At 57.1% G+C, this 27,384-nt stretch overlaps 2 protein-coding genes across 6 annotated transcripts; one reads left to right on the forward strand and one right to left on the reverse strand.

Annotated features, from left to right (window-relative positions):
* Positions 1-3,407: 3,407 nt before the first annotated feature.
* Positions 3,408-20,494, forward strand: STRA6 (signaling receptor and transporter of retinol STRA6). 4 transcript variants are annotated; one of them, XM_032990198.2, is made up of 18 exons: positions 3,408-3,590; positions 8,219-8,369; positions 10,787-10,865; positions 11,292-11,377; positions 11,543-11,682; positions 11,841-12,007; positions 12,167-12,292; positions 13,122-13,189; positions 13,326-13,402; positions 14,130-14,191; positions 14,466-14,646; positions 15,554-15,629; positions 15,700-15,833; positions 17,055-17,172; positions 17,375-17,476; positions 18,300-18,463; positions 18,972-19,109; positions 19,472-20,494. In XM_032990198.2, exons 2-18 carry the CDS (start codon positions 8,245-8,247, stop codon positions 19,648-19,650), a joined length of 2,022 nt encoding a protein of 673 aa, XP_032846089.2. In that variant the 5' UTR covers positions 3,408-3,590; positions 8,219-8,244; the 3' UTR covers positions 19,651-20,494. The 4 variants fall into 4 exon arrangements, with proteins under 4 accessions (XP_032846089.2, XP_032846088.2, XP_032846091.2 ...); XM_032990197.2 differs by lacking the exon at positions 3,408-3,590 and adding an exon at positions 6,169-6,456; XM_032990200.2 differs by lacking the exon at positions 3,408-3,590 and adding an exon at positions 6,368-6,452.
* A 2,674-nt stretch (positions 20,495-23,168) lies between these two features.
* ISLR (immunoglobulin superfamily containing leucine rich repeat) lies at positions 23,169-27,317 on the reverse strand. Of its 2 annotated transcripts, none has more exons than XM_042803697.1 (2): positions 27,162-27,317; positions 23,169-25,755 (listed from the first exon to the last, which is right to left on the reverse strand). In XM_042803697.1, exon 2 carries the CDS (start codon positions 25,745-25,747, stop codon positions 24,497-24,499), a length of 1,251 nt encoding a protein of 416 aa, XP_042659631.1. In that variant the 5' UTR covers positions 25,748-25,755; positions 27,162-27,317; the 3' UTR covers positions 23,169-24,496. The 2 variants fall into 2 exon arrangements, with proteins under 2 accessions (XP_042659631.1, XP_042659630.1); XM_042803696.1 differs by lacking the exon at positions 27,162-27,317 and adding an exon at positions 26,958-27,044.
* Positions 27,318-27,384: the final 67 nt, after the last annotated feature.

Below are 27,384 nucleotides of genomic sequence, written 5' to 3' on the forward strand. Positions count from 1 at the left end.
GCAGATGGCCCTTCTCACAAACAGCTCCGCACTCGGTATAAAAAAGCCACATTCCAGTCTCTTCACGCTGGTGCAAGCTTGGAACAACATGATTATCCTTGGGGGGAGTGGGTTGGGGGGATAAAACAGCATCTGAGACCCAGGGGCATAAGACTTTTGCTTTTTTTTTTTTCTGGTATGGGAGCGGCCCAGGGACCTGTGAAGCATCCAGCCAAGACCTGTACCAAAATCACTGCCTCCAAGAATTCCTTTGGCAGGATACATGGGCCATGGATGCACTCATTAAAAATAAATCCTGGTCTTCCACACCTCCCTGATCCTCCCAGGGAGGCTGTTTGTATCCCCTGGTCCTTCCTTGGTTTCTATTCGGGAAAGAAAAATACAGGTTGAATATTGAGGTACCGATCCCACACGCAACCCTGGCTGATGCATTTAACTTCCTGCCGTGGTGAGGATGCTGCGGAGGTCAAGATGAGGCTGGGAGGGGAATGGGTCATAATTCAGAGGGTTTTGGGCACTGAGTTGGGTTTAAAGCAGAAAAGGGCATCTGTGTGGTGCTAAGCTTGTGCTGGTGAAACGGGGGTTGTGCTCTTGTGTCATTCCCCTGCCAGTCAAGCCTGTCGGGAAGAGTGCTAATGTCTCCAGGGTGCTCGGATATGCTGATGGCTGGATTGCTTCCTTGAGAGGGCTGAGAGTGTAAATGCTTTTAATGCTGTTGGAGAAATTGGTGGGGTTTTTCCCCTGATGGCTGGAGACCACTCGATGGTCTCCCAAAGCAGAGCTGCGTTGGAGCAAGGTGGTTTCTCCCCACCCAGATCCCAGGGATGCCTTGGATTGAGTGCGTGATGCTGCTCTGGGCTGTTTCACCTACAAAAATGTGGCAATCTGGGCTGTTAGTCTCATCTAGAGATGTCGCCACCATGATTACGTGCAGCTCTCTCCAGCCTCCCCTTGCACCCCCAAACCGTGGTGGGGACCCTGTGCCACTGAGCTGGACCCTGCTTCCCTGGGGCACAACAGCGGGAGCAATCACGGTGATCAAACCGGTGCCTGTGTGAAGGATCACACCCTGGTCCTCAGCTCCCAAATGCTTCCGAAAGTTTCCTCTGCCTCAGTTAAAACCCTGCCAGTCTGTAATGCGGGGAAATGGGAGCTATTTCATCCTTAACTAGCCTGCTTAATTTTCTTCCCGCCCTTGTGCAAACACATTACAGAGCCACCGCTAATGACAGCATCATCAAAGACTAATTTTCCCATAATCTAATCTAAGGCACAGTTCACTCATGCAGCGTTTTCCCAGCTGTACCAGAGGCGCACGTGCAGCAGGTCTGGAGGTGCCACCTCCATCGTGGGAACGTGGCACCAGGCACAGCCCGAACCTGGGGCTGAGACCCTCCCTTGCCCCCCAACCCCAAACTAAGCACCAATTTCCGTGGCTCTGTTGGGAGTGAGGTCAATTCATAGGACGGTGTGAGGTCTATTGGTTTTGGCAGCCTGTGGATCTTTGTTCTGTGAAATGAAAGGTGGCCTCTGACGGCTGGAGCTCTGCCCGTGTAATGAGCTCAAGGTTTGGGTCTGGAAAGCTGTGTGGTAATGATGAGAGCTGGGTGTCTTGGCCAAAGGTGGGTTCCTGCTGTCCTTAGCCCCGTTCCTGCCTTTAAAAGTCTTTTTCTTGAGGGAAGGGTCCCCATGGGTGCAGTGAGAGGCAGTGATTTGCTCGTGGCTGCTGGCTTGTACCTGAATCCCTGTGCTCCAGCACCTGATCTGGTGTCACAAGATAAAACAGGCTCAGGACATCAGCGCATGCAAGGAGAGGATACTTCTCCAGGAGCAGAAAAGGGATTCGGGAGAGACCTGATGTGGCAGAGAGGCTGAGGATGCACATAGAGATGGGCTTGTGGTGTCAGAGGGTCTCTGCACCCTGCAGCTGCTGCTCGGGACTGCCAGAGGTGGAAGGAGAAGGAAAACCATCCCATCTGCGTGCTGATCCAGCACAAGCAGCAGCCGGGGATGCCACCGAGCTCCTGGTTCACCTGCACCTTGCAGGGCTTCTCCCCAGCCCGGTCCCGGCTGCCTGAGAAGGGGGCAGCAAACCTCGGCGAGGGGTAGGTGCCATCAGGGCCAAGGGGCAACCGCACATCCAAGGCTTGGGGCCGGTTTCCCAACAGCCATTTTTGAGTTGAAAATGTCGAACTGCTGGAATATCAATTGGGGGGGGGGGGTGGGGGGGGTGGCATTAGAGTGCCTTGAGATGTTTTGGGAGAAGCAAAGCCTTTCCAAGGCTGGTGCTCATCTATATAATGATCACTTTGCTAAGATCAGGATGAACATCGCCGGAATATTTTTGTCTAGGAGGGGAAAAAAACCCCAAACCCTGTGACTCTGAATTTCAGCCTCTTCCCTCTTTACTAACCCTTTTGCCAGTCCCTCGTCTTTCCCAGGAAGCACCTTTGGGATCCAACAGCAGCATTTCTCATTTAAAAACAATCCCAGGGAAGGGAGAAAGAAACCTGCAGGTCATTTTTCTCCGCATTACCACAAGGTTTTGGCTAAAAATTAAGCTAAATCTTCAACCTTGATTAATTTTCCTTTGCTCCACTTGCTGTCACATGTGGACCGTGTGTGTATTTGCCCAGATCATATTCTTTTCCCGTAAGCTGCTGTCTCCTGGACTCTGTGTAGCTGGTGGGAAGGACGTGCTGGCCAAGGAGCAAAGCTGCCTGCACCCAGGGGGGCTGGTTACTCCTGCCAAATCATCCCCCAGTTTGTACCCCAAGACATTTTGCATCCCTTTCCCACCTCCTCTGGGCTGTTTTCCGCTGCCGGGGGACTGTCGCTCTGCACCCACGGCACTTGCTGTGTGAGCCCTGGGCAGGATCCGACCATCTCCGAGGGGCTGCAGGGACGGTGCTCTGGTGGTGGCATCCCCAAACCGGGGACCCTTGTCCCCAAGCTTGCACCAAACCCAAACTTTCCTTACCTGTTCCCACCCCTCCCAAGTCGCACTGGATAGGGGCAAAACCAAATAAATCTGCAAGATCTGGGCAAAGGATTGGGCTCAGTTGATTTACACCAGTAAGGAGCCAGCCCTTTGATTTACCCCAGGAGGAAGCAGGGATGTTTGCATCCCCGGGAGGGGACACAGCAGCGTCTCGGTCCCTGGGCTTCCCCCTAAATCTCCACGGGGGGGGTGGGGGGGGGATGTGAAGGGAGCAGCTAAAGCCCAGCTGAGCCGGCGGAGAGCTGGGGAAGAAGGGGGCTGGGTCGAGCTGCCTCCTCTCCCGAAAAGCTCTGCCTAATCAAAGGGAGAGCAGAGCACGGGGTTGGTTGTTTTTAATTTTCTAAACCCCAGGGTGGCCCCCAGCCAAGGCCTCCTGGCGATGGAGGGGATAAAGTTCCCTGAGCCACCGCAAGCCTCCGCTGGCTTGCCGGTGCTCTGAACTTTGCCTTTAAGCTTGCATGGCCGCATCCGCGCCAAGCTCCCGCGAGCGGATGCTTTAGACCCCGCTTAGCAAGGCCACGCTTCTCCTGAGACCCCCGTCAAGCCAAGCCTCCGGGTGCCTTGCAAGGAGGTTGCTGGTTGGAAGAAGGTAACTTTTTTTGGTCTTCTTTCCTCTTTCTCCCCCCCTCCCTCTCCCCCCCCCCACTTCTTTGTCATCGCTTTTTGCAAACTTGGCGTCGTGGGGGGAAGCTGGGCTTAACAAACCCGCGGAGTTGATTGCTCCAGGTTGTAAAAGCAAGCTTCATTCTGCAGCTTGTTTGCTTATGGTGGGGCAAATCCCACTCTGGGAGGGGGCAGGAGCCCCCCAAAAACCCAGCTCTGCCCTTAAGCAGGGATTTTAGCTCCTTCTTGGGAAGCAGTCCCAGAGGGGGCTTCTCCCCGGGAGATGCTCGCTCTGCCCCGCCATCGCAGGAGCAGAAGTTATGGGGTGCTCTGCCCTGAACCCCCCTGGTGCTGCTTTCGGCGCCAACGGACAACTTTCTCAGCAGGTTTTGGTGTGATCTTGCAAACTTGTGACTTTTCCTCTTCCCCTGACTTATGAGGGGGGGGGCTTCATGTGCAGCAGGTGCTGCTGCCTTTGCTTTGAAATGAAGCGGCGGGGGGGGTGGGTCAGTAGCCTAAAAATAACCTTAAACAGCCTCCTTGGTTTAAATGTTTAAGCTGCCTTTGCTTTAAAATGCAAAAGGGGCTTCTTCGGCTCTCTGGTGAGCGTGTTTATGATCTTCGCGATGGATTTATTATCTGCAGGCTCCAGCTCTGCTGAGGAAAGGGCTTGTGAAGAGCTGGAGCAGCTCCACAGCTTCCCCCCCAGGGCGGTGGAGGTCGGGGTGCGGGCGGGATGTGGGGGGAGAGGGGGGGTTGGATCGGCTGAGTAGCGGCATCACCATGTCTGAGCTGGGAGCGGGGAGGAAAAGACTGTCAGAACGGGATGGCTGAGTGGGATGAAAAACTTCCTCCGGACCTTTCCCTGCCCCGGGCAGGGGCTTTCCTGAGAGGATGGAGGGGAGTCACGGGCTGGGGTGCAGCGGGTTCACCGGCCACCGGGCTTCCCGCTTCAGCTCACGAGTGCAATGAGTCTGGCGTTCTCAATCCCCTGGGGCCCCTCTCCTGGGGGAAGGATGGGCAACGACTTCCCGGAGGTCCCAGCCTCTGGATGGGTGGTCCAGGGTGTGTGTGGGCTCGACGCTTGCGTTTGGGGAACATGGGGACAGCATGGGATCTTCACACTGGATAAAGCTCTGACTTTCCAGAAAGATGATCAAAGTTTTCAGAGAGCTCTGGGCAAGGGTTGGCCGGTTCGTCTTTGGTGCTTGGAGAGCTACAAAGTCACTGGTGAAGGGAAGGGATGGGACCAGCTGTCCCCTTGCCCTTCCTAGCTGAGCACAAGTGGGTGTAAACCTGCCTCTCTCATCTCATTTTAGGGCTGGGCCACGGAGTTTGGTGGACTTTGGGGCTAAAGTTGTCAGGCTCAGCTTGTGCTGAGGTGACACCAGGCTTTGCCTCTCCGAGCATCAGCTGAAGCCTCTAAATCCACCTTTGGGAAGGCTGTCCTTTCTTTGGTGGCCTCCAAAGCCATTTCTGTGCCACCTGGTTTCGCAGGGACCAGCCCAGCAGCCACCACTGTGGCTCGCGAATGGCAAATTGAATTAGAGGAGATCTCGCTTAAACAACTCTTCCCCCTCTGCTCCCCCCTGACACACACACACACACCCCTTGGCCCAGGGGCTCCCTGAACAGTTGTGAAATGAGATCTTTATCATTTTTATTAAAAGCTGTACACAAGGCATCACCATTAGGCTGGATGGGAGGAGGGAAGGGGGGCTAATTCCCTTATGCCCCCCCCCCCAGTTTAATTCATAGTGGTGGGATGCAAAAGCTCCCCAGAGAGTGATGGATAGTGGGAAATGAAGAATATGAAGGAGCTTTATTGAACCCATCAATCTCAGGCAAGGCTGCTGCGATCAAAGACCCAGCCTGTTTCGGCAGAGGTTATTTGGAGGAGCAAAGGGATCAGGTTTCGGGGAAACCCAGGGCACGGAGGGGCTGCAAAGCCAGCGAGCTCCTGGCTGGGCCCCGGCTGGAGGAGCCAGCGCCCGCCGAGCGGGGTGGAGAGCGGTGGCCTTGCCCTGGCTGGGGATGCAGATCCCGCTGAGGTTTTGGCACACCTGCCTCTCCTCCTCCTCTTCTTCCAGGACACCGGGATTTGCAGCCTGGGCGGGAATAGGGGGGTTGAGTCTTCCCTGTGCTGCGGTGAGGCTGAAGATCCTCATCGCATGCTTCTCCCCAGCTGAAATACCCACCCCTAGCGAGATCTCTCCTCCAGCACAGCACCAGCCCTGTTGGCAATAAGAGACCCATTGGGGTCCAGGCTTGGATGTCCCCATGTCACACCATCACTCACTCCGGCTTACGCTGCCATGGCCTGCCTGGCAGATGGGTTGGAGGCTCTGAAGCACCTCCTGGTTTCTCCAGACCATTCATCAATGGTGAACAAGATGTTGCCACCCTGCTTGGTGGACCAGAGGAGGAGACCTTCCCCTGGAGAGGGACGGCATCCGTCTCATCAAGATGAGCAGGCTGGGCTGGAAGACTTGAAGATCACCCAATGCTGGGACAGTATTGACCCACTTTGATCCCATACCCGGCCAGAGACAGGGTCCAGGCGTGCATGATACTCCGAGCAAGGATGTGCTGGAAGGGGAGCTGACACACCACTCAGGGAGTTTGTCAGCTTTGCCTCGTGATGTGGCTGCCCGGATTCAGGCTGTGGCTTGCCAGGTGGGGCTGGCTCCCTGACGTCTGCGTGCAACGTGCCTCTCACCGAGCCTTTCTCTCCTTTCCTTCCTGCTTTTCTGCGGCTGCCGTCTTCCCGAGCGGCTGCACATCGGGGCATTGGCGAGGTGGCATCCGCTGGCTCGTTCAGAGGCAGATCAGCTGCCTGTCTGAGCTGGTAGGTAGGTAGATCTTGCTTTCTGCTAGTTGCCCTTCTTTGGGTGGCCCCACAGGGAGGTGAGAGGGGCACGGGCAACCCCATGGTGGCATTTGGAGCTGGTCCTTCATCCGAATTCTGCTCGGTGTGGGAAACAGCATCCCCAGAAGGATACTGCCCTGTGCCACGGCTGGCATGGCTCGCTTTACCTGCCTAAACCCCCGCCCCATCTTCCAAGCCCTGCCAGCCTCCGGTGACCCCACGGGAGGGAAAAGAGGTTTGTAGACATGTGTGTGCACCGCCATGAACTTTACAGGCTCCTTCTACCTTTTTACGGAGTGCTACATTCCTGGGAGGTGAGGTCAGAGCTGCTTCCCAGCGCAGGCGAAACCAAGGGATGGCTGGAGAGTCGATGCCTCGAGGCTGGGACATGCTCTGGGTGGGTTGAGGATGGGGTCTAGGGTCCATCTGAGTTGGATGCTCACCTGGAACTGGTGGGGTCCATCCTTCCTCTGCTGGAGCCTGCGCTGGTGGGGAGCGGGGTGGTGGTGGCACCCTGATGTGGACCAAATTCTGGGGGGTGGGGTGTGTGACCTGCTTTCTAGCTGAGTTTTGGACCCCTGGGGAGGGAGGTGAAGGTCCCGGGTCTCATGTCCTGACCTAGAGGGAGTCTCCAGAGGAGACCCAACGCCTGGCTGGGGACAAGATATCCAGTGAAGCATCTGGTCGTGGGGCAACGTGGCCGTGGTGGCAAGCGTCATTTGTCTGTCCAGAGTTGGGGCTGCCTGCAGGGCCACTGCCCTGATTTGGGGAATGTCTTTGAAGCTGGCGTGTTATATCCATCACGGTCCCCGGTGAACACCAGCTGTACAAACAGCAGCCCGGAACAAAACTGCTGGCTCAGTCATCCATCTCCTACCCATCCCCTCAGAGCCACCGAGCAGCCCTGGGGGGTTTGGTGACGTCCCCAAGCTGTGGGATGAGGTGTCCCCAGGTTCTGGTCCGGTTCCCAGGCTGGAGGCTGCACTGAGCGTCACTGCCTGGAATTTGGGGACATCTTTGGGCACTCCTTTTCCGATAGCGATGGCAGATGAAGCACATTGCAGCCTGTGCGATGTAGCTCTGGGACAGCAGCGGAGGGTGTGGGGCTGTCTGGGCCAAAGACATCAAAAAATAGTGGGGAGAAGGAGAAACGAGAGCTTGTTGGGTCTGGCACCACGACAAATCCTTCTTCCTTTTTATTGCTACAAAGGGAGAGGGGCTGAGGTCTCCTCCCGGGGCTGGGGGAGGCTGGGTGCTGTGTGGGACGTCTGGTGACACAGAGGGACATTGGGGTGACGGGCTCCCCAGCCGCGGTGACATCTCACCCCCGCTTTGCCAGCCAGCCTGTGCCGTCGAGCCCAAAACTTGACCCTTGCGCTGGTTTTCAAGTCATTGGCGTAAAAGCTGTTAAACAACCCAAACAAAGGCTCCGAGTCTATCAGCATCCCGCGGCGGGCAGGGAGCGGCCGGGGGATGATTAGGTGTGCCCTGAGCTCCCGGGCTGTGCGGCGAGGGGGGGTTTCGTCCCTTCTCCCTCCCTCCGAGTCCAGATAAAAGCCGGATCCTTGGAGGCACGGGCTGGTTTTTGGAAGCTCCCGGTCTCCCCTGGCTGCGGGAGTGACCCGAGAAGATAAAGCTTCTTGGCTCGGTGCCTCTATCCCTGCATTTCCAAGAGTCCAGGAGGACTCACCACAGGAAAGCCCGGGTGTTTCTGCCTCTGGCTGCCTCTCACCATCTCTCTCCAGCCGGCGGAGGGAGGAAGGAGACAGCCATGGCAGCCAACGGCTCCGGTGGGATGCACGATGCTCCGCTGGACAACGGCTTTGCTGCCACCGACGACGTCCTTTCTGACTGGTACATCTACGAAACCATGGAGCCAGACATGCCACAGGAGGAGTAAGTGTCCAGCCCCGCTGGCGGGTGCCACATGTCCCCCTGTCCCTGCTGGGGTCACCCTGGGAAGCTGCCAGCCTCCTGCCTGCCTGCTCTATCCCCTTTCTGTAGAGCAGTGTTCCTTGAGCAGCAGAACCAGGATTTATTCCTGGATGAGCGGGAGGCGATTAAAAAGGCTTGTTTTGGCCCCCTAAAAATGCTTCATTTCCTTAGGGCGCTTCTGACAAGAGCTGGGGTAAATCTCTGCTAGTTGTTATCCCTTTCGCTTAGGCTTTGTCAAAATGCAAAGTCAAGTGCATGGTGTTAACCTGCTGCCCTGACCCCTCTAAAGCCCCCAGAGCCTTTTCTAGCCTAGAGAGGGCTGCTCGGTCTCCGTGTTTTGAGGTTTGAAGACATCCTCATGACACAGCTTTGCAAAAGGGTCCCCTGCCTTAATCCCACCCCAGCTCTCTGCAAGCAGCTGTGCCGATTTTGGCCAGGGGTGAAGAGAGTTGGCACCACCCCCCAATCTATATTCAGGGAGGCAGGGCTGGGATGCTCCACCGGGTCACGGCACGGCACAGCGACCCTCAACAGGTTTCCTACCTGCAAAATAGGGCTGAGCATCCCTGGGCTTGCATGGATGTATTCTTCCCCCACCTGTCCCCCCCGAACATTTGGTCTTGTAAAGCCTATTCCCTCCTCCATCCATGATGATTTGTTCTTTAACTGAATGTATTCCCAAAAGCAGTGCTGTATTTGCCCCGGGGACGGGATCCCAGGGCCCAACCTTGCAGCAAGGACCCAGCACTTCATGCCATCCTAGCTGGGTGCCCTTCCCAAGGACAAGAGAAGTGCTATAGGGAGGGGAAACCGAGGCATGGAGCAGCGGGGCAACTTAGCCAAGGTGTCCCACGAGGCGTGAAGCTGGGCATCCCAAGGCCCATCTATCAGCATCTGTTGTCCTTCTGTTGACTTAGTCCTCTATGGGTGGGTTTTATGCCGCTCAGTTGACTGATACCTTAATCCTGAAAGCAAGCAGGAGGAGATCCCAGCCGTGACCAGCCCAAAGGGTTCCTCCTTGTCCTTCAATCTTCTGCATTGCAAAACAGCCTTTGAAATCCTCTTGCCCAGCCCCTCTTTCCCCAAGTGAAGCCCCACTGGCGTGACCCACACTTCTGCTAGAAACCTTTGGGGTATTTTCTGGGTGTCCCCCTTTGCAGTAAGCTGTGGTCAGTGAAGGGATGGAGGCAGCACCGGGGGATTAACCCATCTGACGGCTCCTGGATGCTCTGGATTTAAGATGCTGAAGCCCTGGTGATACCAAAAAGGGTTTTGGCATCCCTGTGCTCTCAACCTTGCAAGCGGGTGACCTGGATCTCCACAGCCTGGGTATTTTTGGACAGCAAGAATTTTCTGGTCTAGCCAAGGCCAGCCGTTGGCAGAGAATAAAAGGCAGAAACCAGAGCTTTGCTAATGGCGGTTGGTCCTGTAAAGCCTTTTCTGGCAGTTTGGGGACAGTCCTGGACATATGACGTCTAAGAAATCCTAATTTCACTATCAGACCCTTCCCTGCAGCCTTGCTCATGGGAGCTCTGTAGCTGGCCTCCCATCTCTGCCCACCCCAGCGGTGCTGCGGGGTTTGGGAGGGCATGAGGGCTCATGTGGGGTCCCTCCACCTCGAGTTATGGGGCTCAGGGTGTTCCCCCCCCGCGAGTTACAGGGCTCAGGGGGTTCAGCTCCTCAGCACAGGGATTTGCTGATCAGTGTTGGGTGAAAGTGGCTGGGCACGATTGTGCCTGGCCTTGGGGAGAGGAGGAGGGCTGCGGCAAAGCAGAGATTAAGGGGTGTAATGGAGGCCAGAGAGCAAATAAATAAAGCAAAGCCTGGCACGCCTGCTCGGCTGGCCTTGGCTGTGCAAGGGATGCAGCTCCAGGACCCTGGGCAGCCATCCCCTCTGCCGTCCCCCCAGCTCTGGGGCTGGTGCCTCTCCCATGGGAAAGGTGTTGAAACACCCTACGAGGGGTCTTCAGCCTCCCAGGTGGCATTTTAAAAGTGCAGTGCCTTAGGCAGCAGGGAGAACTGCCGCTTTGCAGGCTGCATCCCTTGAAAAGACAGAGCCAGGGGAGTTTTATCCTTCCTCAATGATCTCTTGTTCAGCTTTGGCATCCTTGTACGTGCAGCCCAGCCCCTGTGGGGACACGCTTAGGGACACTCCCGGGCGTTATCTCTCTCGCTTGATCATAAAATCATCTCGTGAGGGTGACTTCACTCCTGGTTATTGATGGTTGTGTAACCCAACTCTTCAGAGGTTTGCCCCTTCTCAGCATCAGACCGAAATCTTCATGTACGTGGGCATTACCCCAGCACCTTTGCTTTTCCCTTTCAGGACTAAATACAACCACCCATGATTTTTTTTCTTTTTTAACCCCTCTTTCTAGCATGTTTCCCAGCGTAATCCCAGACTGTGACCCCACCATTTCTCCCAGACTGTATCACATCTGCATGGCACCTGTCTCCGTAAGTACCTGCCAAATCCCACAAGCTGGGTTACCTGCCCCGATGTCGTGTTTGCTGTCCCACAGACCAAGGCATGCCCATCTACTCCCAGATATGAGGTCTGGGTTCATTAGTTTGAGCTGGGATACTCTAACAACAGACTCACACGTCTCCAGGCTTTGTTTCATGCCTGTAGTCAATGGAGGGCTTTGATTTATCTTTATTTTTTTCCCCAGCATGGTCCCTCTAAAGGGTTTAGAGCTTGTAACTCATCAGAGCAGTTTGAGAAGTGCCTGTCCCTTCTTCAACTATGGCTGGATTTAGGATGGTGGGTGGAGATAGTGTCTCTGGGGAGGCTCCCATCACACACAGCAGTATGTCTGAGGCCCCCCCCTCAGACACCCCCCCGCCATGTATTTATTGCTCCCTCGACTGGGTTTCTGGCAGCTGGCTGTGCTCGTGGGCTTGTCCTTGTTGGTGAAACGCAGGCGTCTCCACCGGAGCTGCTGGAACGGTGTCCCAGGACTGCTCAGGTACCCTGGCCCCGTACCCTGGTCCCCAAGGTCCCTGTCACCCTGCAGCCAAGTGGGTGCAGGGATGCCGAGCTGCAGCATGGATAAACCAGCTCTGGGGCAGCAGACGGTGGGGACAGGATGCCCATGGTCTGGTGTCAGGCTCATTTCTTCCTTGGCTTGCAGCCCAGCCAACTTTCTGGAGGAGGAAGGCAACCGAGGGCTGGTGGCTGCAGTGTTCGGCATCTTGTTCTCCTCCCTCTGCGTGCTGGTCTTGGACAGAGACCCTCTGCCACTCGTTGCTCACTCCTCCCGGAGCGCCCGGGGTAAGCCGAGCACCCTCTTGGCTCGTGGGCACCACACTCTGCCCCATCCAGGAGGTGTGCAGCTTTGGGTGGCAGCCTGAGCAGCCCGTGTACCCTGGTCCCTACTGAGAGCGCTGCCTGTTTCGCTCTCCCTCCTCTCTTCCCATCCTCCCACCTAGAGTACTGGAAGATCCTGGCTTTGCTCTACTACCCTGCCTTTTACTACCCCCTGCTCGCCTGTGCCACCGTCCGGCACAGGGTCAGCTACCTCGTGGGCTGCCTGCTCTCCTGGTGTCACTGCGTGGTCCACATCTGGCAGAAGGTGGATTGTCCCCAGTCGCCAAAGGTGCGTGTCCCGCTGCCTGGGGAAGATGCGGGGAGGCCGATGTGGCCCAGGGTTGGAGGTGGCTTTCTCATCACCTCCTTGAAGTGACGTTAAGGTGTCCCCTGCCCAGGACTAGGCCCCCAGGCTGGTGTGGCATGTCACATCTCTTCTTCTCCCCAGATATACAGGTACTACTCCATGCTCTCTTACATCCCCATCATCCTCTGCCTTGTGCTCTTAAGCCTTTGGTATCCAGCTCTGCTCATCAGGAGCTTCACCGGGCAGGAGGCCGCCTTGACTGAGGAGGTAAAGAAGATCCACGGAGCAACTCGGGGGGATGGTGGTAGCATGGGAGAACGTCTTGATGGATCTGCGTGGCTTCAGGAGCTCTCCAGTCCCGCAAGCCCATCTGCCTGCTTTGGAGACCAGGAGAAGCGGGGTGCTCCCAGGGCATGTGTTCCCCACTTTGTTCCGTCACTGGGAGCTGCCTGCCCTCCATTCCTCTGATGGCACGGGTTGTGGCTATGTTTATCTCGATGGATTTGAAGAGGGAATGGAAAATCCATCACTGGATAAACTCCTTAGTACAAGAGGCTTAAAGGCATCAATGCATCCTGTTCAGGCCAGGACAGGGGCCGCCTTGTTTTCCCAGGAGGCTGGATAATCCCCAGCCCTTTGGGAAATGCCGAGGCTTTGTTGGGAAAAGAGGAGAAAAAACCTACTTCAAAAAAAAGCAGTCAGCCCAAGCATGGACTGAAGTGACCCCCAGGCACTTGCTGGGAGCTGGCTGATGGGACTGAGGGTTTTCAGCTATCCTACCAGCGCACCTGATTTGGGGCTGCTTTCTTGATGGGAACAAGGCGGATTTATTTCCACCTTTGTGGTGCCAGATGACTTGCTGCCAGCATGGTTACAACACCTTCGTTATCCAAACGAGGGCTGGGAGCCCATTGCCCCCGCCCTGTACGGAGGGTGTTGTGCTAGCGATGGGTGGGTGAGGGGGGGTAGCAGAGCAAGGAGATGGCTGACGGGTGGGATGCAGGTGCTCTGGCTCCCCAAAAAGCAGAGTGACCTCTCCCTGTCCTGAGTGTGTCCCTCTGCTCAAACCAGGCAAATTACTGTTTCTTTCCTTCAGGTTATGGGGGGAGGTTATTACAAGAAGTACCTAAAGGCTGTCCTGTCCAAACGACCTCAGAAGGGCAGGTAAGGAAAACACCTTCCCTTAGCTCTGCCTGATCAGCCAGTGCCTGTGCCAGCCCTCTCTGGCTGCCTACAAAGGGAGCAGAGGGGGTCCCTGCTCCCAAGGGACGTGCTTTTCACCCTCTCCCTCCCCCTCCAGATCTGCGAAGATAGAAGACAGCCTCCTATCAAGGGTCCAGAAGTATTTATGCTCCTACATCTACGCTCCTGAGGAAGGTGGGCTGCGGGCGGGTGGGCACGGGCTGAGCTCTCGGCTGCAGCGGCAGCTCGGCAAACAGGCTGCCTCCCCTCCCCGGGGAGAGCAAATGCCTTTCTTGGCTCCTTCCCCAAAGCATCTGCGCCGCAGCAGCTGCTGCCCGCCGCACGTGTAATGCCTTGGCTTTGCACAAACTGTTGCGGTTTGGGGTGGGGAGCTGGACACCCCCCCACCCCCCACCCCCCACCACCATGGGGGGCATGAGTGGGCTGAGGCAGCGAGGTTCAGGTCTGAGTTGTTGTAGTATTGCAGCCTGAAGCTTGATGAGGGACTGAAATCCCAAACAGCCCAGGAATGGGGAAATACTCCTCGCCCCTCGCTGCCCGCGGAAGAGGCAGGGGCTGTCGCAGGAGGTGGCACCCCAAGGGACGTGGCTCCCCACACAGCTGGCACCCTGGGACTCGGTGCTGCGGCCACACGAGGTTTCAAGGGGCCTGCAGGAAAGGAGGATCAACAGGAGGGAAACCCATCCTGCTCAAAGTACAGCAAAACCGCTCCCAGCTGTACATCGCTGCAGGATTTCCCTGGGGAAATCCCAATTTGTATTTGACCGCCCAGTTCCAGAGCTCTCCCCTGGGTGTTTGCTTTGGCCTTTGGGTCGGGTGGACCTACAGCCTGCTCCCCTCTTCCCCCGGGATCTCACACCCCAGTTTCTCTCTGATACACCCCTCTGATTCTGCCTTACAGGTTTCCAGATCCCGCTGAAGCTCCTTCTGTCCGTAACCGTGGCCGTGATTGCTGTCTACCAGGTGATGCTGATGGTTAAATGCCAAGCAGAGCCCCCTCCCTGCCTTCTTGGCCGCGTCCTCTCAAGGCTGAGGAGGCCAGATGTCATTGCCACGCCACAATTTTGGCTACAGGGATAGTATTAGCGTGCCTCAAGGTATTACCACCCCTTGGCTGAGCTGCGGCAACCGGCCATGTGCTTCCAGGGCTCAGCCAGCCTTAAGTCTTTAAGCTAAGGTGATGGCTCAGCGGTGGGATGCCGTGACCCGGGGCTCACGTGGCACCGGTCCCTTGCAGGTCGCCCTGCTGCTCTTGGTAGCCATCATCCCCACCATCCAGATCGTGCGGGCAGGAATGACGAAGGACATCGTGGTGTTGTTGGTCCAGTTTGGCTTGGTGCCCTCGGAGAGCCCGGCTGTCCCGGGCGACATGGAGAAGGAGCTCAACACTGTCAAGTACTACCTCTGGTCGCTGGAAGGTGGGTTCCCAGCCAGGTCCTGAATCCATAGGTGATTTTTGGAGGGTTTCAGAACTTACCAGAGAGATTTCTAACCCAGAGGATGGTCCAGGAAACCAGTTGGTGATGGGGCAGCTTCCAGGGGGATGTCCAAACCAGCTGCCGAAGCCGCAGCCGCGCGGACGTGAAAGGCGGCGGCGTGAGGCTGGTGCCGTGCCAGGCGTCTCCGAGCAGCCGCCGCGTGCCAAGACGGCGAGGCAGGGAGGGCCGGCAGCGCCGCGCTGCAGATGCTGCCCCTCGGCTGCGGGCGCTCACACGTGCTGGAATCGAGCAGATGGCCCCCGGCCCCCTGCGTGATGGAAAGACATGGAGGAGGGGGGGGTGCAGGGATGGCAGGGGTGCCCCCCCGCCCTCCACGGCCCTACCTTGGGGTACCATCAACCCCGGGGAGGTTTCTTTATGGCTTTTCCCAAGCCACCAAGCCCCCTTCATCCTCTTTATTTTCCTGACATCTCCATGCCTCCTATGAGACCTCCTTTTCCCCTCTTGCTTTCTTGCCCAGCATCCCCTTTTCTGAGAGCATCTTCCTAGGCTCTCTCCATCACCCTGCCTGCTTATCACGGCTTGCTCAATAATTTTTCCAGCGCTGAGCTAGCCTAACTGCTTGTATTTCCCCTGGCTGCTTGTCTTTTGCCTTCCCTTTCACCAACTCGTCAGCTCACGCCTGCCTGGGAGAGGGAGATCCCCGTGTCGCAAAGTGGGTAGGGAGGGAAACTGAGGCACAGGGCGGGGTGGGGGGGTACATTCATGCAGCCTCATAACTCAGCCCTTGCCTCTGCAATGCTCCCGAGGTACATTTTACAATAAAATCCCATTTCTGGGCCTGGCTGCAGCCCTGACCCGGCCGTCTTCCCCTGCTCCTCTGCAGTCTGCTACATCTGCTCGCTGGTGCTGTGCTGCCTGCTGACCTGCGCCATGCTCCTGAGGTCGCTGGTGATGCACAGGTACGGTGTCCTCGTTCCTTTGGCCTTGACCTTGTCATCGAGCCGGGATGCAGCTGGTCTCTTTCCCCAGGAACAACCTGAAGGCGCTCTACCAAGGGGCCGTGCTGGATGTTTTCTACAAAGCCCATATCCTCCGCCCGTCCCGACAAGCCATCGTCTGCTGGATGAGCTTTGCCGCCTTCCAGACAGCTTTTGCCTGCCTGGGTAAAGGGTTTGGGGGGGGGGGGTTGGGAGGGGGAGGGTCGGTGGCAGACCCCCACCTTGCACAGCCTACCCCAGGTTTAAGCATCTCTTCCTCCTTTCTTGCCCCGTTTTGCAAAGGGACAGCTGTGAGGCTTTTGTTCCTCTTTCCCCAAACGCAATCTGTCCTTCGGGAAGGACCATGCTGAACACCAAATGGTTGGGAAGAAAAACAGGGCTTTGGGGGGGGGGGGGGGCACGGAATGACAACTCGTTTTGGCTCAAGCCCAAATATTTTGATTTGAGAAGCTGTCGCAGCATCTCGTGCAAAGGGCTGTCTCTCTCCTTCAGTCCCGGTCTTCACCTCCCGGGTGCTCCTCGCTGTGTGACTTCCCCAGCACAGCCTGGGTCTCCCTGGCTGGGAGGCCTGGCCAACCCATGGATGGGTGGAGGACATCAAAAGGGGTTGGAATCTTCACCCCACCGTGGTTTGGAGACATTTGAAGGTCTCTCTGACCCATGGGAGGTGACTCTGGGCAGTGTCTGGGGTGATGCATGAGCAACACCCAACCATATGGGCACCCCAAGGCTATGCTGGAGAGTCAAGCTGATGGTCCAGGGGGGTGATGGAAGGACAGAGGGACCACCAGGTCTGTTGGTGACCACCCCTCAGGAAAGTGGACCTATTTTGCTGGCAGATTGCAGAGATTAGTGTGGAGGTAGGAGCTGGGGAGTACCCCAGGAGCACCTCCTTGCACCCCTTTGCTTTCCTTTGGCCACCCAGTGCTCCGTACATCCCTGGCAGGTCTGGGTGCATCTTACCATGCTGCTGTGAATCATCCTCTTGCTTAAAAATCTTGGTTTTCAAGTCATTAAAGCAAAGCAGCAGAGGTGAAGCACAAGGGACCACAGCTGCTGCTGATCTTGGTGTGATTTGTGATTAGAAATCAGAGCTCAGGCCGATTTTTATGATGAGGCATCACAGTTGCAGCCCCGAACGAATGGCTCTTTTCAGTGGGGATAATGTGGGGAGCAACAAGAAAGGCTGAACTTGTAATGAAATCCCATGCAGAGCATTGTACTGGGAGTAGGGGAGGCAGGTAAGGATCTCACAGGCTTTTTTATGAGATTAAAACGAAAGACATGTTCAGCAACGAGCACAGGTTTGGGGAATAAGAGCAAGAACAAGAACCGCTTCTCCATCTTCCCCCCACCATGGCTTCTCTCCCCATGTCTTCCTCACAGGTCTCCTCATCCAGCAAGTGATTTTCTTCATCTGCTCAGTGGGATTTACCTTCCTCTTTGTCATCCCGCTCCAGTCCGGCACAAACACGTACCTCTTCAAAATCATTCAGAACATGTGGTGAGCGCTCACAGCCCTTGGGGAGGGGTGGAAGATCTGAGTGGGTGCCACATCCACAGCCATGGTGTGTTTTGGGGTAGTCTGACAAGGGGAAGCTCTATCCTGAGCTTTTTCAACTTTGCTGGAGGTTTCTTCTGCCTGGGATTGTGTCTCATGCTTCAGACCCTCCGGGGGTCCAACCTGCTTCTTCCCTCCCACCCAGGCCCTTCTGGTTGACCCTGGTTGTCGCCGTCATCGTGCAAAATTTGGCAGCTCATTACCAGTTCCTGGAGCAGCATTCCCTCCGGAAAGAGCTCACCAACAGGTGGGGGGCCTTTGGGGCAGATCTGTCCCCCCCGAGGTCCAGGACACCAGGACTGTGGTGGGTTTATACACGCCCCTGAAGTCATGGCATCCTCTGTGCCGTGAGTTCAAGGGGGAAACCCTGTGTGGATCTGAGGGGTTTAAGGGGCTTCATGCTCCCAGAGAGGTTTCTTTGGATACTTTAGAGGGCCATGGTCCCTTTACAACCTTGATTTCAGTGGGGCCAAGCCGGTGAGGTCTGTGCCCAACTCCACCACTCCCATTTGCAAGCCTCAGAGGAAGCCTAGATCCCTCAGGATCGGTTGGCCTGGTTCGGACGCTGCCAGCAGATGTGGTCCCTCGCTTACACATGGTGTCACTGCCTAAACCGTCTCCTTATGCTGAAGGCCAGGGTGACAGATGGATCTAAGTGTCCTGCTCTGTCCAGCCAAGGCACTTCCGCCACCTCCATCACTTGCCCAGCATTGCAGGGAGGCCGCTGGAGGCTCTTTTGACCTCCGCAGGAGCTGGTGTCCTCCATCCCAAACCACCAGACTCATGCTTTGGCTGGTTTCTAAGTCTTCAAGGTGAAACGGAGACCCTACGTGTGCCGGAGGCCAAGCTTTGAAGTCCTGATGGCACAGCAGGCTGCCTCCTCTCCAAGAGCCCTCAAGGGTGTTTGCTTCTCTCCATGGGATGGAGACACCTCAAGCAGGGATCGTGTCTGCTGAGGAGGGAGGGAAGGGTGGGAAGATTATTTTGGCAGGAGGTGTCTTTGGCAGGGAAGGGCCGTGCTTCCCATCCTGTGGTGTTTGTGTTCCTTACTCCTCCTTCTCCACCCACAGGCGAGCTCTCTACATAGTCACCTACTTGCTCTTCCTCATCAACGTCCTAGTGGGTGTCCTGGCCGGGGTGTGGAGGATGGTCATTTCTGGCCTTTATAACGCCATCCACTTCTGCCAGCTGGACATCAGCCTGCTTAACCGTGGCGTGGAGACCTTTGACCCGGGTAGGGCACCGGGGAGGTCCCTCTGCACCACCTCCATGAGTAAGGGGGCCCTTCTCCCATCATGGAGTTCTCAGGGGACATGGCCAGGGGGTCCCTGCATCCCTGGAGCTGCCAGGTCCAAGGGTGGCTTCTGGTGACCATGCTCTGTTCAGAAACGGGCAGGTGGGACAACGTGGCTCTTCCTGATGCTCCCTTGGTCCTGCTTGCCCACCCGTTCCCAAGGGCGGGCGATGCCTTGCTGGGGACTCCTGGGCTTCACCAGTGGCCAGACCCTCATCCCACAGGCAACGGACCCTCATGTCTCCTGTACTAAAGGCAGGAGGGAGGAGAGCTCAGCCCTTCCACTGCTTTTCCTGCTGGGGTTTTGGGAGCAGAGCTCATCCAGGGCAGAGACGGAGGAGATGGAGCCTGGAAACTAACCCTCCCCTTTTCCCCGGGGCAGGAGGGAGGAGGGAACCATGAGGTCTGGCCCCACCACACACGTTTACTGTGGGCCGTGTTCCCCCAGGCTACCACACTTACTGCCACTATCTGAAAATCGAGGTCAGCCAGTCCCACCCGGTGATGAAGGCTTTTTGCTTGATGCTTCTCCAGCTAGCCAGGCCAGAGGGGCCGCCGGGGCTCCGGGCCAGCAACCTGGAAGAAGGTGAGACCTTCCCACTGCCAACTGGGGGGGATGCATGGCCATCGTTATGGGGTGGCATCGGGGTCTCCTCTGTGGGTTTGCTGCTCCTCTCGCGATGCTGGTGGTGCCTTGGGGTAAAGGGACCATTGAGGGTTGTGGCTCTGGTGCCCTCTCCATTTTTATGCCACCTCTGCTTGGTACGTGATCATCTCCCTCCCAGGAGCTGTTCCCGTTCCTCTGCCTGTGCACGGGCAGGATGGGGCTCCTCTGCTTTTGCCCCGGGGTGGAGGTGGCATCTGGGCAGCCCCAGCGAGGGGGAGCTGGGGCTGAAATTGTGTGTGTGTGTGTGTGTGTGTGTGTGTCCCCTCTCCATCTCCTTCCAGGCATCCAGCTGATGCAGCCTAAGAAGGCGCCTCCGAGCAGAGCCAGGTTCAAGCAGAGCCGAGCCCGCTGGTGGCTGGCCTACACGCTCCTCAACAACCCCTCGCTCACTGCTTGCCGGAAAACCGCCCTCTCCGACCCCACGGCCAACGGCACCCAGCTCAGCCCCCGCAAGCCCTGACCTCCAGAGAAGACCCCCACCTCCCTCTGCCTCCCACCCACACTCCTGTCCTATCCCATCCCTGTCTCCCATTGACTCTCCTCCTGTGCTGGCAGGAGTTTTGGGCACCTCTTGCCCCTCTCCAGCCTCCGGTCCCTCACCAGTGGTGACGTGGGCTGGCTTTGAGCCCTGAGTCCATGCTGAGCCACTGCCAAGGTCCAGAGGTGAAGACAAATGGGTCACCTCCAAGCCTGACCTGGACGGAGAGGGGTTGATGAGCCAAGCTAAACCCTTCAGACATCTCAGAAACACCTTAGGAGTCACTCCTGCAATGAACCCACCAGTCCTCAACAGTTGCCTTTCCGACACGTGGCAAGGCAGGCACAAGTCCCCAGCACCAGGGCAGTAAGGAAAGAGGGAGGAGGTGTGTGTTTGTGTGTGTGGAGGGATTTTCAGTCAGACCGAGCACGAGGGACTACCTGCATCTCAGCATGGTCTCCCTGCGGAGAAGGTTCCTGCTGCCAACCCCATTCCCAGCTTCTCCCTTTCAGGTCTGACCCTGGCTCCCCCTGGCCACTGTACTTAACCCTGGGACATTTTTTTTCCCCAATTTTCTGAAGGCTAAAATCCCCATCTCCTGCCCTGGGCTGTGAGGTTGCGGAGCCATTTGTTTTCTGTTCCCTGTAACTCTCATCATGCCCCCCAGTGCCTCTTGCTGCCACTCCTTGTTTTGTTTAAAGCCAGTGGTTCCCCAAGGCTGGTGACCCTCCGAGCGAGCTGAGCTTGAACACACAGACCGCAGTTTTACACCTTGCTTGGACGTGCTGACTTGGGGAAGGTTAATAAATCACATACCTCATTCCTACGTTCGGGGTGTGCTTGGTCTCTGGGCCATTCCCAAAGAAGTCAGACCTGGCAGGAGGGATATGAGGAGCATCGTAGCCACATCTCCGGGTGATGGTTGGGACTGACCTTGCTCTGACCACGCGGAGCAGAGGCTCTGCGATAGAGCTGCTTGACCTGGACATGATGGGATCCAATCTGCGATCCCCCTCCCCACCTTAGGGAAATTTTAGGGCAAAGCCGATCAGTTTACTTTCCCATCAAAACATTCGGCCCCAAAACCACAGGTCCCCTGAAGGATGGGAACTGAAACAGGACACCTTGTGGCTAAACCACCAAAGGTAAGTGCCCAAGGTGTTGCTGGATCACCTCTTTCCCACGATGTGTCCCTTGAAAAGCCTGCGCGCAGTGGGTTCAGCGCTGCAACTGCAGGCAGGGCTCTTGGTAAGTTGTACGGGTGGCTCCTTACTCTTCTTGACCCCACCTCGAGCCGCTAAAGCAGGCACCTTTGAGACTTTGCAGCCCACCCTGCACAGAGCAGGGTCAGCCCCTCTGCTCAATGGGGTTTGAGCTCCTTGGGGGTGCAGCCCTGTTCCTCACAGGCTTTCAAGGATGCCGTGCCCTCTTGCCGGGGCTCTTGGGGCACTGTCGGTGTGGTTTGGGAGTGAGCGAGCACCCCTGTGCTTTGGGGTTTCCCTGGAGTGTCCTGGCACCTCTCCACAACATTGAGGCTCCCTGGGTGGGAGCCATCCCTTTTCCCAGGAGCCCGACCCCCTCCCTTTCTAGCCCAGCAAAGAAACAGGGGTCCCTGCCTTCATCTGCTGCCCTCAGGTGCTGCCCCAACAGCCACCCGGTACGCTTGGATGCTCAAAACTCTGCCACATCCACTGCCCACTAATCAAACCCGATTAAAACAGCGCTGTTTTAATCATGTTGGATTACTGTCTGGCACATAGTGCAATGTCACCAAACCGGGTGACAGCGGTGGCACCGGAGGCAGAGCTGGGATGTTTTCTTTCTAAGACAGCAGGAGCCCGAAGTGCAATTTTCCCAGCCCCGGGCTGTGCTTGGGTTTGCCTGGCTGAGCACAGGAGAGATGTGGTGCTGGCGGGTGCTGGATGTCCTGCATTTATCGAGGTGAAGAGATGCCCTAAAGCAAAGGCTGCACCTTTCCCTTGCAGCCCATCCCAACCCATCTCCAGCCTCCAAGGCCCTGGGGCTTTGAAGGCAGCCTTGGTAATCCCTCAAATCTTTGGCAGCTCTGGACCATGGGTGGAGATGGATTTCAGCATCTGTTTACACTGCCCTGCCCAAGGCTTCCTGGAGCTGTCTTGGCAGACAGCAGGCTGAGGCTGAAGTGAGAGATGACAGCCCTGGCAGGAAGACAGGAGGTGGCTTCATCAATTTGCTTGTTTTCTTTCCCTTCTTTGACATAAGCAGGGTGTCCTGGGGGTGAACTGAGCTCTTCTTCTTCATCGTGGCTTCTCACCTCTCCTCTAAACCCCCAACGTCGGTATGGCCACGGGATAGCTCTGCCCATGTGCATCCACAGTCCCCTCCACCAACTGATGGTGAGGTGGTTCAGGGAGCTGATCTGTCTGAAAAGAAGCCCTTAATGAATAGTTTCCTGGGTGAGGAATGGAAATTCAGGTCCAAGTCATGCTGTGGCTTGGCAAATGTGAGGGACAGAGAGGAGCTGATGGGGGTTGTGGCCGTGATGGCTCAGGGTGATAATGCCCAGTGCGATATCGCCTGCAGCATCCAACCCAGGAGCCGCATGGCTGGGTGCCCTGTTTGTTATGAATGAGTGATGCTTAATATCGTTAATAATTTGCCATAAAAGCGATGAGTAAGCTTGGCGAACACAGAGGAATTCACCTTTCTGGCGACAAAACAGCCACGCGCCAGTAAAGCTGAGGGGAACAGCAGCTCTGCAAGTTGAGCAGAGACTTTCAGGCATGGCTTAGGGCTGCTGAGAGCCTAAATCTTATTTTTTATCCTTATCCCAGGCTCCAAACCCTGTTCCCAGTCGAGGTTGCAGGAATAAGCTCCTGTACCTGCCTATTCCCAAGTGGACAGGGAAGGGAGGACCCCGGCTGGGATAAAATTGATGTTAAAAGTTGTATCTCACAAAATGAAACCGAAACTCTCGTTGGGGCCGTGATGTTTTTCAACCGTTCTGCCTGTAATGGGAAAAGCATGCGCCTGCTTGTTAAACATCAAAGGCCGTTCGTGCGAGGAGCTGCTGGCTGCTTCTGCCTCGAGACCCCCGCGGAGACCTCGGCGCCGTACCCGGACGGCGTTGCTGTATGGCAGCTCCTCGGCTGTCCCTTTCCTTACCCTGCCAGCTGGCTGGACACCGAATTGCGGGGTTAGAGAGCTTGTGCGGAGGGTTGAGGCTCCAGGACAGCTGCTTTTCAGCTGATTATTTTGGCATCGCTGCCTCCCTGATGCAAGCAGCGGTGGGGGGGATTTTTGGGTAGCCCATAAACGTGTCCTCCCTCCAGGTTCATCGTGGGGGGATGCTATAGCACAGGCTTTGGGGGAGCTGGGGGGGGGAAAGGCCCCTGAGTAAAGAGGGTTCGTGATGAGCTGTGGTACCCCAGATGACGTTGGGTCTGGGGGATTTGGGGAGTGCACAGAGGCAGCACGCAGCAGCTTGGTGTTTTTTGGTTTTTTTTTTTTTGTTTTTTTTTTTTTTTTTTTTTTAAAAAAAAAAAAAGATATTTATTGCTGTCTATACAGCTTTGGTTATAAGGCGAGGGTGGCTGTAGGGGTCCATCCAGCTCCCACAGGCAAGCGCTGGCAGAAGACTTGAGAGCTGGACCGCCTGTGCCTTGGGGTGGGGGAGATGCTCAGACCCCTGCCACGAGACAAGGGGTTCCCCAGCACCCTGGGGCAGCCAGGTAGGGTATAAATGTCCCATGTGGGAATGCTAAAGCACTTAAGGAGCGTGTTTATGGCTTATTGGTCAGCTCAGCTTCTCTCTCTGTCGTCTGGGTTTTCCCAATCTTTCTTCCTCCCGCTCGATCATGCAGCCCCCGCTCGGTTTCCAGTCAGAGAAGAGTGCTGGGAAGTTATTTTAGTCTCTTTGGGCTCAATCCCTCCCCGCCAGGGTCAGAGCCGGAGCAGTGCCGCTCGGGGGGTCCAGCCCAGCCGAGTGTTTTGGACCGCAGGCTTCAGCGGTAAAGGGAAAGGGGGGTGGGTATGGAGGGGAAAATCAGCTGCATCACGTCTGGGAGAGGTACTGAGGGTGGCAGGGCCTGATCCTGCAACATGCAGGGAGAGTGCAGGCACCCTGGGTGCTCCCAGCACCCGGCCAGAGGGAGCCCTTTGCGCTCCTGCAAGGAGGGAGCCTGTGGGAAAGCTTCTCCTACTCCACAAAACGGCCATGGCCCCATCCAGCACGTCCTACTGCACCCATCCTGCTTACCAAGCACCGTCATGTCTCTGTCCCCCCCCAAGAGCCACGTGCCCTGGGAACCCCAGGAGCCTGTGCCCAGTCTGTTACCCCACTCTCAGCCTGTTCCTTCTGCTCCCAGTGCTTCACGCGAGGTTGGTGGTAGGAAGGATGCGCCTGGCCAGCCAAGGGCCTGGGTGCTGGTCGCGGCGGGGGGATGTCACCTTTGGTGGCGCTGGGCCGATGGGATCCTGTTTGCAAGAGGTGCCCTGGGGATGGGTGATGGTCACCCTGTTGAGGGTGGCCTTTAATCCTGCAGACGCACTTTGGCCTCGGGAGGGAGATAAGTCAGGAGGTGGCAGCTTTGAATGCCTGGAAAGTGGCAGCACGGTGAGGATCTGCTCTACATCACCCGAGCTTGTCCGAAGCTCTCAACTAACGGAGACTAACCCTGACCCCCATCTAAGGGGGCGTTGAACTACCAGCCCTGGGCCTGAGTCTTGGCCCCCTTTGACTCCTGACCGCCCGCAGTTCCCAGAAGCTCAGCAAAGGCATGGCACTACGTGAAGATAAATGCTACAGAAAGAGGGGGAACCCCCGAGGCACCGTTTCCTTCTCTCCCCTTTAACAGCAGAGCACGGTGCCCAAAGCCAGCAGGAGGGTCCCCAGGTGGACCTGGGGCACCGTTCCTCCAGCCCTGCTCTTGGACTCCCTTGGCATGTGGTAAACGATCACCAGCTTTTCTCCGGCACCAGAGGGATCCATTTCATCCCCTTTGTAGCAGCTCCGCCCCCCGAGGTGGCTGGCTTGGGGGTCATCTCGGAGCAGGTCTTCAGCTGGATTCTCCGACCCAGCCAAGGCCACGTTGACCGAGACATCCCGCGTGCCCACGTCATTGACAGCGAGGCAGGTGTAAATGCCTTCATCCTCTTTGCTAAAGTTGGGGATGGCCATGGTGCCGTTCTTGAAGACCAAGAAGCGCTCTTGGCTCTGCTTGACGTTTCCATCCCGCGCCACGTTGGGCCCGTTGATCTCGACACGGCGGCTGGCGGTCTGGATCTTCCACCTGATCTCTGGCGGAGGGCTGCCCGCCACGCTGCAGTGCAGCGTCAGGGTGAGGCCATCGTACATGACAGTGTTGTCCAGGTTGGAGAGGTACGTGAGCTGCACGGAGGGGGCAACGCAGTGGTGGTCGGGGATGTCTGTCACCGCCCTGCCCTTCAGCTTGCCGGGAGCCACACACAGGGTAGACCCCCCCTTGGTGATGGAGACGGAGGTGTTCTCAGTCCACTTCTTCAGCCAGAAGACCTTGCAGGAGCAGTTGAAGGGGTTGTTGAAGATCTGCAGCTGGGACAGGGAGGGCAGGTTGTCAAAGGTGCCCTCGGCCAAGGTGGTCAACTCATTGTCATTGAGCCAGAGGGAGCGCAGGTCCTTCAAGGAACGGAAAGCATCCCAGGGCAGCCCGGCCAGGCGGTTGTTGTTCATCTTCAGGATCTGCAGACCGCTGAGGTTACGGAGGTCCTGCCAGGGGAAATCTGCGATCTTGTTGTGGCTCAGGTCCAGGTTCTTCAAGTGCACCAACAAGGCAAAAGTCCCCGGTTCCACCAGCCCGATCTGGTTGTAGCCCAGCCACAGCGACTGCACTTCGGGAACCTCAGCAAAGGCGCCCTGCCCCAACCAGCCGATCCTGTTGGCCGACAAGGTGAGGATGGTCACGTTGGAGGACAACCCCTTGGGTACCTCCTGCAGATCCTTGTAGGCGCACTCGGCCAACAGCCGCCCATTCTTCTTGGTGGAGCAGGAGCAGGCACTGGGACAGGCCAGGCAGGGCCCCAGGAGCGTGGCTAGCCCCAGGTAGCAGAGCAGGGGCCTCATCCTTCCTCCTGGGAACAGAGATGGGGGCAATGAACGGGACAGGTCTAGCCGAGATGAGGATCTGCTTTTTTTTTGGCAAATACTAAGAGGAAGTAGTAGAAGAGCGAAGCATCCATGTGATTATCCCCAGCATTTCAGCTGGAAAAGGCTGTCTGAAATATTTCCTCATCTGAAAAAGGCATTTCCTCACCAAGATCAGGGCCTTTGCCTACCTATGTAAGTGGGGAACTTCCCCCCAAACCCTTTCCTTCCCCTCTAGAAAATGTCTCTCTGATGAAATACCACCCCCCGGGATGCTGTTTCCCCAGGCTTTGGGATGAAAAGTGGGAGCTGGGCCTTGCTGAGGCTGGAACTAGAAGAAACAGAGCAACCACAGATCTTTCACAACCAGCCTTCCCCTAAACCATCAAGTTGTTGAGATTTTCAGCACGCTTTCGGACCTCATACCAACCCCCCCATCTCCATATTTTTCCATGTCGTGGAAAAAAAACAGCTTCTCAAGTGCTTTTGCTCAGCAAGAGAGTGTGGGGTCCCTGGCTGCTGGAAGTCTTTAGAGCGAAATATTTCTGAGCTAACTCCTTACTTCCCTTCCTCTTGCCTTGCAAAGGGGACTGCATGCTCGCTTCCCGGCGTCTGAAAGCTGTGTCCCACCAGGGAAGAGGTTAACTGTGGCTCTGCGAGGAGCTGGCAGCGAGACCCCTTTGTCTCTGCCTTGTAGGCAAGTTTTGCTGCTCCTGCCAGTCCCCAACCCTGTCATTTAGAGCAGGAGGGGGAAGACATTTTATTGGTAATGGAGAGGCTGAATAAGACCTGCACAACAACTTTTTGGGGGGTGCAAAATGGGATACAAAGGGTCCTGTCTTGCAGGGGTGAACGACCCCAGGACTGGGGTTCAAGGGATGGGGAAGGAGCCCCGAGGGCTCTGGGGGCGATGGAGGGGGGGGATGGGACGTGGCGCGGTGTGTCCCCTTGGCTGCTGCATTTCAAGCCCCTGGCTGGCCTCATTTTGGGGTGCCCTGTCTCAGTCCCAGCCCACCGACGGGCAGATCCCCATCACCCCGACCGACGCGCTGGGGGACTCAGGGGGGAGGCGGGCTGGGGGGGCGCACCCCCCCCCCTCTTTCGAGATCCCGGAGCACCCCTCCAGCCCGGCTCCCTCCCATCCCACCCCCCTCCACCTCCAGCATCCCCCCCCGGGGGGTTCGGTTACCTCTCCCCGCCGCCTCTCGCTGCCGAGGCAGCCCGGGGGCGGTGGGAGCAGGGCCGGCACGCCGCATACCAGAGCCGTGAATAACCAGCCAGCCCTCCCTTCTTCCCTCCCCGGCCCGGCCAGCCCGTTCCTCCCCCCCCCCGGCCCCGGCGGCGCTCCCCCCCGGCCCCCCGCTCCCCTCCCCGGTCCCTCCTGCCCCGTCACCGGCAGCTTCAGGGGGTCGGAGCCCGCTCGCCCTCGCTCCTCTGGAAAGTGGGGGGAAACGGGATCGCCTGTTCCCTCGGCTCTCGTCGGGCTTCTCCTCCCCTCCCCGTCCCCCGGGCCCTTTTGTTTTCCATGGCACCGACCCACTCCCGCTGGCGGAAAGCGGCTTGCGGGGGGGCCCGTCCTCCGCCCGCCCGCCTCCCCCCCCCCCCCCCCCCCGCCC

Source organism: Tyto alba, unplaced genomic scaffold (genome assembly GCF_018691265.1).
Source record: "Tyto alba isolate M040663 unplaced genomic scaffold, T.alba_DEE_v4.0 Super-Scaffold_41, whole genome shotgun sequence".
NCBI lineage: Eukaryota > Metazoa > Chordata > Aves > Strigiformes > Tytonidae > Tyto > Tyto alba.

Excerpts from the sequence above, each read along its gene's own strand:
- STRA6 (XM_032990197.2), top strand. The coding sequence starts at position 6,246 with ATGTGGCTGCCCGGATTCAGGCTGTGGCTTGCCAGGTGGGGCTGGCTC. Across the intron at positions 10,866-11,291 it reads TCTGCATGGCACCTGTCTCC|CTGGCTGTGCTCGTGGGCTT; the intron begins GTAAGTACCTGC and ends GGTTTCTGGCAG. Across the intron at positions 17,173-17,374 it reads AAAATCATTCAGAACATGTG|GCCCTTCTGGTTGACCCTGG; the intron begins GTGAGCGCTCAC and ends CCTCCCACCCAG.
- ISLR (XM_042803696.1), bottom strand. The coding sequence starts at position 27,024 with ATGCGGCGTGCCGGCCCTGCTCCCACCGCCCCCGGGCTGCCTCGGCAG. Across the intron at positions 25,756-26,957 it reads GCGAGAGGCGGCGGGGAGAG|GAGGAAGGATGAGGCCCCTG; the intron begins GTAACCGAACCC and ends CTCTGTTCCCAG.